The sequence below is a fragment of the Cynoglossus semilaevis genome, chromosome 11 (assembly GCF_000523025.1).
Source record: "Cynoglossus semilaevis isolate Cse_v1.0 chromosome 11, Cse_v1.0, whole genome shotgun sequence".
Lineage (NCBI taxonomy): Eukaryota > Metazoa > Chordata > Actinopteri > Pleuronectiformes > Cynoglossidae > Cynoglossus > Cynoglossus semilaevis.
In genome coordinates this window covers 11823576-11833686 of record NC_024317.1, presented here as the reverse complement: position 1 = coordinate 11833686, position 10111 = coordinate 11823576, and the positions used below count along the sequence as shown (strand labels likewise).

Here is a 10111-nt window from a genome sequence, read left to right as displayed (position 1 = left end):
GGGGGGGGGGCAATGACTGTCAGATGGAGTTAAAACAAGTGCAGTGAGTTCTCCGGCAGCAAGCTTCTCCCGCTTCAGTGTGCTTTTAATTTCACATCACACGAGGACAGCAGTGCTATTTTCAGCACTCCGTGTTCTTGTGTAGTGAAGGCGAAAGAGATTGAGAGGAAGGAGGGAGGTGGGAGGAGGGAAAAAAAAACATCTCCATCATTCATTATTCAGATTGTGTGAGTCACAGCAAAGAGAAAAGGAAAACTTTAACGTCACTGGGTTTAAAATGTCTGAACATTACCAAGGTCTTTTTTAGGTGGATTTTTAGGTGTGGATTTGAGTGCATTTATTAAAAATAAAATAAAAAGGTAAATCCACATTTAAATTAATATAAAATGCCAAATTCCTGATCACAGGTGGAGAATGTTCACCATACCAGAGCTAAGCCAATCAGACGAGCCCCTGAGGTGGGAAAAACTTGTGGGAAGATTTCAGAAAAATAAAATTAAAATGACACTAAAGCATAAATAAGATACAGTATCTGTAGTCACCATGTCACAGACAGTGAAGTATAATGAAAAAAAAAGATGCAGCTTTATTTGATTTTTGTGTTTTTGCAGAATTTTGCTTTTTTCCAATTTTACCTGTACCATTTCTGTTCTTCCACATTTTTAAGAATGTATGCCTTTTTCTAAATAATACTTACAATAGAATTATATATTTAAAAAAGGGAAGTTTCATCAATGCTGATTTGCAGTTTAATAATGCATGTGCTTTACCAAGTCTTCAAATTTATTGAGGAGGGGAATAAAGTTTCAATTGGTTTGTTTTGATTTCTGAAAAGAGGGTTGAAAAAGAGGCTTTGTATTTGTCTGAGAACTTTTTGACTCCTCGTGTGCGCAGACATGTGACGTAAACGTGTGATGTCCTGTGACTCGGCTCATTCTTAACTGCACCGTTTCCTTCATAAAAACCAATATATACATGTCATAAATAACACAAAACAACAGTAAAATTCAAATTTACCCATTGAAACAGACAATAATATTCACAAATTGTGTCTAAGTGTGGAAAAAAAAAACAGCCAAAGTAAAGTTTTTTAGAATCCCGCAAACAAAATAGACTGATTTCAAAGATAATTAAAAACTGTTATTAAGGATTTTTTTTAAATAATCACCACGAGAAAAATATTGAAATATATGTCCAACACAATGACAATAAACGTGTTGATTTGTTTTTCCTTCATAAATCACTATGATAGTTAATAAGGTAACGTCACTGTACACTGTCTTAAACACGATATCTACAGTCGTTCTACTGGCCTCAGTCCCAGGTACGGAAAACTGCAGCTATAAAAATTATGTGCAAAAAGTTATTTTCTTAGGTCTGTCTCGTCTGGAAAACCATAAGGTCGATGTCTGTTTCACCTTCACTCTTGCAAATTTAAGTAACAGCACGACCTGTGGCCCGGTGGTGAACTGCCACAGCGGACAAATTTCACACACCGCATCGTCATTGTCCTGGAAAACTAGATTGAGGTAATATTGCACATTTTCCCAAACCGAAGACCTGGAATCTGCAAAGTCGAAGATTACCAGTGTCGTACTTTCTCAGAGTGGAATGTTAACATTGGACTTTAGCGCCATCTGCTGTGTCCGCACACGTGCCGCAAGCTATTGTAAAGAGGACATGTGCTGCTGTGTTGAGCCTTTTAAATCGTCAACTTGAAGTGAATGAATTACTGCAGCTCTCAGTAAAACATGCATGAGTTGTTACCTGGGCAGGTAAACGTGTAAACAGCTAAGACACCGGTGGGTTGGCAGGGACACCCAGCCTATACTGCATTCATACCACGTCAACAGAATGGTTGTCAGCTAGCCTACAACATGAACAGATGAAGTAGCCTGGTCTGAGTAATCGGAGGAAACGACACCAGTTGTTCCTCGTGTTTAATCATGTCTTGAATTTCTAGAAAGTCTAGAAAGTGTTATTAAATGTGCTGAAATACTTGGACTTTTGTGGGATTTCTGTAAATTCTATGCTCAAAAGTTGCAACATTTGTAACAGTGGTAATAACATAGTGAGCCAAAGTCTGGCACAAGGGTTCGAAGTGTGTGTGTGTGTGTGTGTGTGTGTGTGTTCCCTAAAGTTGTTCCAGCTAAATTTGCCATCCCTGATAACTGCCAGTCCTCACTGTAGAATACGTTCTCAAAGAGTCCAAACTGTTCATCACAAGTCAAGCTCTTCTAAGAGCTGCTTGTTCAAAACGTGGGATTGCATGGGGTTTAGTGGCCTCTAGAGGTGACATTGTATATTACATCAGTGCAGTTGTACAAACAAAAGCTTGAAATGCAGAAATACCACATTGGAAATTGTTTTTCCTTTAATACTTTAGGAACATAAAACGAAACCAGCCTTGACCAAGTGTAATATAAGGGTTTTTTAAAATTTTAAAATGTCAAATTCAGGCTAATAGTGAACTTATGCAAAGCCTGCAGGAACATCTGATGTGTTGCACATCAAGTCTCCTGCTTCAGAGATGAGTCAAACTGGCATTCTTCTTTAGGGCGCTTCACCCAGGGGTCAGTACAGCAGGTCATCTGTCTACCTCTTGTCTCCTCTACTGTTAAACCAATCATCTCTAGTCATTACCATTTTTCTTATTATACTTTTTCACTTCTTGTCTAACAGCTCCAACATCTCCACTGTCACATGTCCAAACCATCTTGGTCTCTAAACCAAACGCCATAGCAGACCTCACTAGTGTCTTATTAATCTTCACGTCACCTCTGACACAACCCTCCATCCAAACTGAAAGACATTAAAAATCCTATCCACCATGTTTTTCCCATAAAGCACTTTTGGAGCAAGGCCTCACTAATATGAAAACACTGGTATTCCAAACAGCCTGTATTTTGGTCAATAGCTCCCACACTTGACAGTGACTGTTGTAATATGTCTGTTTAAATCTATGTTTTAATATGCGAAAAGGTTCAAAATAATGGTCAGTGAATGCAGCATAAACCACCGCTGCAGCAGCTAATGTCATACTGTGTTGTAACTGACGTCCGTTCCCACACATGCTGTACATGATGCTGATCAATCACAGTTTACGCAGTGTTGGACGTGTTCTTTCTTCTAGATTGTTCTTTTATAAGAACAACCAAAAGAAAAAAATGTATCGATGGTTGATTTTCTATGAAAACAATCAGGATTTGGTGTCAAGTCTCACTCAGTCAGTGTGTTCAGTGGCCCTGACGTGACTATCAGGGTACAGTACTGCTCCCCCAGAGACCCAGGATCTGTTTGAGTGAATCAATCTAAAATTAAAAATATTTTTAAAATTTTCGTTAAAAAAAATGCTGCCAAACAAAAAGTGTTGCATGACGTGTCCACACTGACGGTCCACTCTTTTGCTGTTTGTCAGTTGTTTGTTGTTACGGGCGTCATGCACACGCACAATTTGTCGCAGGGTCAGTTGGCGCTGTACAACGGTGACGCAGTCATACGTTGCAAAAACAGTTGAGTGACGTACAGGGAGATTCACACACACACATCCATTTAGTGACATTTCTCATGAAACCCTTTGGTTCTCCATCGTCCAGAGTCATAGGAGAGGATGAGCATCAGTGTCAGAACTGAGCGTCGGGTCGGATTTTGTGTGTGTCATGGAGTCCTAGCACAAAGGCAGACAGTGGAGCAGGTCAGGACAGTGTCATCTGTGCTGCCTGCTCATGCGTTTGTTCAGATTTTACCGTGACGTCTGCCCATTATTCACCGCCTATCTGTGCATCAATCTGTCACCAAATGCACACAGTGCCTGGATATTCTCAGCTCTCTTTGATTATTAAAGCCTTTGTTGAAAAAAAAGGTGTTCAGCACAAACCTTTCTAACTCAACTTGGACACAGGAAGAATACGAGGACTCGCTAGACTGCCTCCATCTGGAGCAACAAAGCTTCCAATATCTTTTTGTACCAGTACATCAGCTGGCAGATGAACTGATACATGTTGTGTTGCGATACTTCACAATTATCTGCTAAATTGTGACAAATGAAATGATGAAACCATCCAAGGGTGATGCTCATCTTGTCTTCTAACTCTGGGAGAAGACAGAACAGTGAGGTTTCCAAAATGCCTTCAATCACGCCCGACATTGCTCACACTCACACTCATACACAGTTAAACGTGGCGTAAATGCAGTTAGACCGTGGTGACTGTCAGCAGAGAGCTCGGACACATGGTGTCCTCGTGGCTGTCCAACCTGGTCCCGTGGGTCAGCAGCTCCTCTACTGTGGTCCAGTCGTCCAAGAGCTTCCTGTTTCTCAGACGACTCAGTTTCTTCTGACTCATCTCTAGGACAGTGTTGCAACGTCCTTCTGCAAAAGGTCCAACACCTCTGCTCTCCTGAGCGCCTCCGTCTCCGAGAGCGGCGCCTCCTCCTGCGCCCCCTGCTGCGGCTCCTGTTCTGCTGGCGACATCTCGTAGGACCCCCGCTCTGGCCAGCAGCTGCTGCTGCTTCTGCTCACGTGCCAAAAGAAAGTGTTCCCTCCTCTCTGTCCTGCTCCAGTAGCGGCCCAGCAGCATGTCAGTGTTGGTTTCCTCATCGGTGCTCATGCCACTGCGTTCGTCGGCCAGCTGGGACGCCCGGTCTCTCAGCAGCTGATTCCTAGAGACCCGGGTGTTTGTGATGGTTTTGGAGCTCAGGTTAGGTTTCAGTTGCGGCCCGGCACTGGGATTAGGGTTTAATCCAGCATTAATGCTACACGTCTTAGCATCCCAGCCAGAGGGAGCTGTAACAGCAGCACTGGAACCTGAACCTATGTGGCCTTCCAGGGTGCTGTAAAGTCCTCTGGCACCTCCACCTCCCTGGGACTGCCGACTGGCTGGTTTGGGCCACGTGTCATTAACGTCTCCAGACTGAGAAGAGTGAGCCATACTCTGGAGGCGCTGCTGCCGCTCTCTGATCCGCTTCCTCTCCATCTCCCGTTGCCTTTCTCTGTCCAGCTCCTCCTGAATCTGTGCCTCCCTCTCCCTCTCCCTCTTCAGTTCCATCTCCTTTTGCATTTGCCTCTGTTGCTCCATTTCTCGTTCTATTTCTCTGTCTCTTTCTGTCAGCGCTGGCTCTGCCATCAAGACTCTTTCTTGTGAGTGCCAGCAATCGTAATGTGTCATCTGACCGTTGGCGTTGCTGTCGTAGCATCGCTCGTGTGTCTCAGCTGGCCTCATGTGACCCAGAGTGGTGGAATGTTGCTGGGGTGAGACGGACAGGGCCACCGAGTGCGAGGGCACCACTCCGGTCATGAGTTCACCGTCTTCTGGCAGACCTGGTGGACAGACATTATGCGGTGTGGCAGCTACGCAGTGGTGCATGGTGGCTGCACAGTAGGATGGAGATGCCGGGTGACTGGCCCTGCGGCGGTACTCTTGCGGGGGAGGACGGTGGTGAAGGGTTCTGCTTCTCCTCAGCATTCCCACTGAGCTGGAGACCTGATGGTGGTGCTGCATGGGCACTAGTGGCCTCCTGTGGCTGGAGGGAGTGCTGCAGGTGGAGAGGATGGGGGCAGTCATCCGTGAGACTGCGGCGTGGGCATGAGATGGATTGAAGAGAGCCCCGCTGCTGGAGCTGTGCCGGTTCAGACAAGGGCGGTCGGCTTTGTTGAACTGCACAGACGAGACCCTAAAAAATAAGGAGGAAGAGCTCAAAGAGCCTGAAAACAAATTTTTATAATATGGGCCAAAACATTAACGTTGACATGTCTTAAAAACGTTTGTTCTTAAAATCATTATTGTGTTATAAAACACCTTTGGACGTTAGATTAATGTTATGAACAGCAAAAATTCGAACTATAAGTCATCTTGTTTTATGCAAGGCCTTGAAGCACAGCTGCATCAAAGCAAAGTAAATTTTTTTTAATGTTTTTAACTTTGAAATTCTTCCGTTTCTACCTGAAAAGTCCGCGAGGTGGGACGTCCAAGACTGCTCCAGTGGCCTCCTCCAGCCCAAGCTGGAGGCGTTGCCTCTGTGGCTGCATGGTCAGTGCCTCAGGAATGGCCTCCAACAGCTCCCGGTGGCTTTTAGGGCAACTGTCGCGCCGCTCCCTCCTCTCACAGCCTTCGTTCTGATGCTGCAGCCTGGCATTGTACAGACGCATTCGCTTCTCCAGGAGCCTCTGGAAGTGCCTGAATTCTCCTGTGCTGACACTGTAGAAACCAGAGTCGCTAAGCTCAGAGGAAATGAAGGACTCCGAGGAGGGAGAGCCGCCACCTCCGAAGCCCCCACAAATCCCTGGAGCCAAGGCTCCGTGTGAGTGGCATTCCTCCAGGCCTCCCTCCTCAGTCTCCAGTCCTGAGAGATCTCCCTGGTGTATGGAGCCGTCAGTCCAGCCCAGACCACTGTCCAGCTCATGGTGGAGAGGCAGGAAGCCCAGAGGCTTCTCCAACATGAAGTCCTCATCGTCAGTCTGTAAAAACACGTCATTGAACCAGATATTTCTGGAATATACAACAGTAATAGAGTAAGGAAGGTAGCTTTAGCTACAGTATGGCTTTACATAATAATTATTGCATTATTTCTTTCAGTAACTTTTTTCACTTTCTATCAAACATATCTGATGGACAATTCATTTCTGTGTTTCTACCTGACTGTGGCGGCGATTTCGTTCTCCTGAGCTGGTGTTGCAACATGCCATCAGACAATTCTGCTCTTTTGGCTGACAACTGCTCCGCTCAGGGTCCTGAGTAGGAAAAAAAAGAAAATCAGTATTCCATAGCCTCATATGTTAAACTGCAGTACGTTTCTGGAGAAATTCAGCCTCACTGTATTTTCAAACTTTACTCTTGTTCTGTCTACTCTTTTAGACTTTTTGAAAAACATATTTGTCTCTCCAAGTAGCCAGTATAACTATCATAAAAAGGTAACAGGTAAAAGAAAAGAAATCTCTGCATGCCACTAGAGGGAGCCCAAGTAACCACCACTGGTACATGTACCACAGTTTGACAACCACTGATCCATGACTATTTTTAATGATCTTTGTCACCTGATGATTGATGTCCACTGTGTCCCCCAAGGAGTTGGACAGATAGCTGTACCGTCCTCCATCGCAGTGATCTTGTGGCAGAGCCAGGTGGTTGTAGTAACGTCTGTGATGGACAGAGTAAAAGGAAAAGTCATGTAACTGAGCAGACAGACAGGAAACACTACTCTGTATCTCAGTTTGTCAGTTATTTAAAACTGAGAGGCTAAGGTTGGTAGTCAGGGTTGGAGTTACCTGTCCTGAAAGGAGGGGCTTGTTGCATTAAGCTCTGGCCCAATTACTGAATGAGGCAGATTGAGGTGCTGCAGATTGAGAGGGAGGGGCTCCCAGGTTCCCCTGTCCACCTCGGTGCTCCGCCCTCTCTGACCCTTGATCTGCACGGTGATTGGATGTTGACTGGCTGCCAGGATTCGCAAAGCATCTCTCTGGCTCAGGTGTGCAACGCTTCGGCCAGTTATCTGTGACAGACACACGCACAGGTGACTTTGGAGTGATTTAAAAATAAAAAAGCTGTGAGACAACTTTAAAACTTGGAAAATATTCATATTACAGTTCCTTCCAAATGCTCTTTCAGTTATTTCAAGGCAAAGATGAAAGGATCAGAAGCTGTTGGCAAGTTTGATCAATTCTAAAAGGTTTGGTCTAAGTTTGGATAAAATGTGATGTTTGCGCTCCTTTAAAAACTTTAAAAACCCAATTTAAACACAAAAGAAAAAAACATAGCTCATCACAGTTAGAGTTGTAATATATGATAGCTCATCACAGTTAGAGTTGTAATACATGTATCTATCAATCTAACAATCTATCTATCTACTGCCTCTTTCTCTGTACTGTGAACCTAAACATTAAAGTTGATATTGAAGTTATCTTTTTGAAACAAACCAAACTAATACAAATTGAGTGTGTTTTTCTATTTAGTCATGACAACAACAACAAATATATTTCAAACAAATAGAAAAATTAAACAGCTGACTTTTGTAAATGTATTGTTTGTCAGGTATAGATTCTTCTAAACCCATGTACAGTAAAGGTTTCACCATCTACAGTACAAACTTCTCACTTCATCAACTCAATATTAGGGAATACTGTTGACATTTTCCATGTAAGGCCCGTGTCACAGCACTGCTGGAAGCTCTTTTTACAAATTTGAAGTGTGGAGTGTTAATGAAGTGACTAATAAGATGTAGTGTGGCACTACAGGAAAGTTTGACTCATTCAACAATTAGAACCTCAACACCTCCCAGTCTGTGCCAGTGTGCTGCTCTGCTATTCTGTGTACTGTATTGTTTGTCACCACAACATTACGTAAGAGAAACACGGACTGAGAGAAGGTTTGATTTAAGCATCGTGAGAAAAAATCCACGTCCATCCAGATGACAACTGTGAATGGAAAAATGTCAGAGTTTCAACGACATTACGCAACTGAGCTCCAGGAAGCTGTGCTGCCTGAAGACGGAGAGCGGATTCATCACAGGCTGACGAGCACAGTTGGAGTTTTGGTGATTGTGGTTGGCATTGAACAAATGTGAACACGATGTCCATGTAAGCACTAAAGGGTTAACACCTACAAGCTAACATAAACCCCACACTGCTTTACACACTCACGCACGCCTACACACACTCACACCACCAGATGCAGCTCTGCAGCCATCGAATTAGACGCATGAACAGTGTTGTTGCCTCCTGTACATCACAACCATGAGTCACCCACTGCTACATTTATCCACAAAAAAACACACTCACACACACACACATACACCCAGCATGAGCTGAGAGGCACAAAATGGCACCTGTGTGTGTGTGTGTGTGTGTGTGTGTGAGTGTGTGTGTGGAGACAGAGGACAGCGGCAGAATGACTGGGAATGTTCATCAGATGACAAATATAAAACACAATTCTCATGTTAATACATAAAGAAAGAACTCAAAGAAATTCACAGAAACACAGAGAAATATTTGATTAATTTGTCAATTGTAAAAAAAATACTGCAGATTTATGAAAGGCTGATGGCATTTCGCATCTGCATACACACACCCACTGATGCATGCATGGACACACACACACAGAAAAGCCCGCGGTTGTTTCTCATCTTCGTCATCTAAGCCATTATCTGTATGGAGGTAGATCTTTTTTCGACGCTTACCGTTGGGTCGCCCATCCATGGTCCAGAGAGCCAGCAGCCCATCGTCACGGCAACAGAGGATGGCTGCCTGTGATAATCAGTGATGCTGCTGCTTCCTTCAGTCTCCTCCTCCCCACTTCTCCTTCTCCTCACTCTCTTCGTTGATCCGTGCTCACAGTGCGATCTGCCGTCCCTCTCCCTCTAACATCTGTCCATTACTCACTGCCTCTTCCTCCCTGCTCTTTGTATCCTCCTTTAAATTTGCCTCAGTTTCTTCAGCATCTCTCTCCTTGCCTCCTTTTCTGTTTCCAGATTTTCAGCAACACGCGCGCACACACCCTCATACATGTATGCAGCACCGCAAACATAAAAATATGCGCAAGCTGACACGATGTGTTCAGAGAGGAGAGGGGAAACACACACAGTCTCGCAGAGCAAAGACAGTGTCTGATTGGTAGCCTTTAAAAGCTAACTAGCCAATCACACGGCAGTGGTCTCCCTTTGGATGGCTCCATCTCTTACGGAAACTCCTTGGTGAAACCTCGACATGTGCAGAAGGCAGGCTGCTCTGCACTGGAACACGCAACAGCAGAACAAGCACACCATCCAGCCATCCATCTATTCAGCCAGGAAACCCCTGGTGCTGCTCAGTGCATACTAAGTGGATCCAGGTCCTCCACTGAAACCCTTCAGAGAGCTTTGGCTTCTGCTGAATGAAGCGATCTTATAGAATTCAATGGACACATTTCAGGAATCTGTATTTTTACTGTGCTGTTTAGTCCAAATTAATTGTTTCCTTCAATATTATGATTAAAACATCTTCAATGCACAACCACAGGAGGTCCTTCTGAATGTAAATAATAATTTGTGAAACCATAACTTACAGTGTCAGCTCATTTTAATGCACATATGAAAAAGGTGTGGTTTTAACAAATAGTGAATTTGTTTGATATTATCATGAGGG

General features: G+C 44.1%; 1 protein-coding gene across 1 annotated transcript; it reads right to left on the bottom strand.

The window, feature by feature from the left end:
* LOC107989261 (uncharacterized) lies at positions 1 to 9813 on the bottom strand. Its single transcript, XM_017036977.2, has 6 exons — positions 9169 to 9813; positions 7262 to 7485; positions 7031 to 7133; positions 6632 to 6727; positions 5940 to 6454; positions 1 to 5670 (listed from the first exon to the last, which is right to left on the bottom strand). The coding sequence occupies exons 1-6, from the start codon at positions 9208 to 9210 to the stop codon at positions 4194 to 4196; spliced, it is 2457 nt and encodes an 818-aa protein (XP_016892466.1). The 5' UTR covers positions 9211 to 9813; the 3' UTR covers positions 1 to 4193.
* Positions 9814 to 10111: the final 298 nt, after the last annotated feature.

Excerpts from the sequence above, each read along its gene's own strand:
- LOC107989261 (XM_017036977.2), bottom strand. The coding sequence starts at position 9,210 with ATGGGCTGCTGGCTCTCTGGACCATGGATGGGCGACCCAACG. Across the intron at positions 6,455-6,631 it reads GAAATCGCCGCCACAGTCAG|ACTGACGATGAGGACTTCAT; the intron begins GTAGAAACACAG and ends GTGTTTTTACAG. Across the intron at positions 5,671-5,939 it reads CCACCTCGCGGACTTTTCAG|GGTCTCGTCTGTGCAGTTCA; the intron begins GTAGAAACGGAA and ends CTTATTTTTTAG.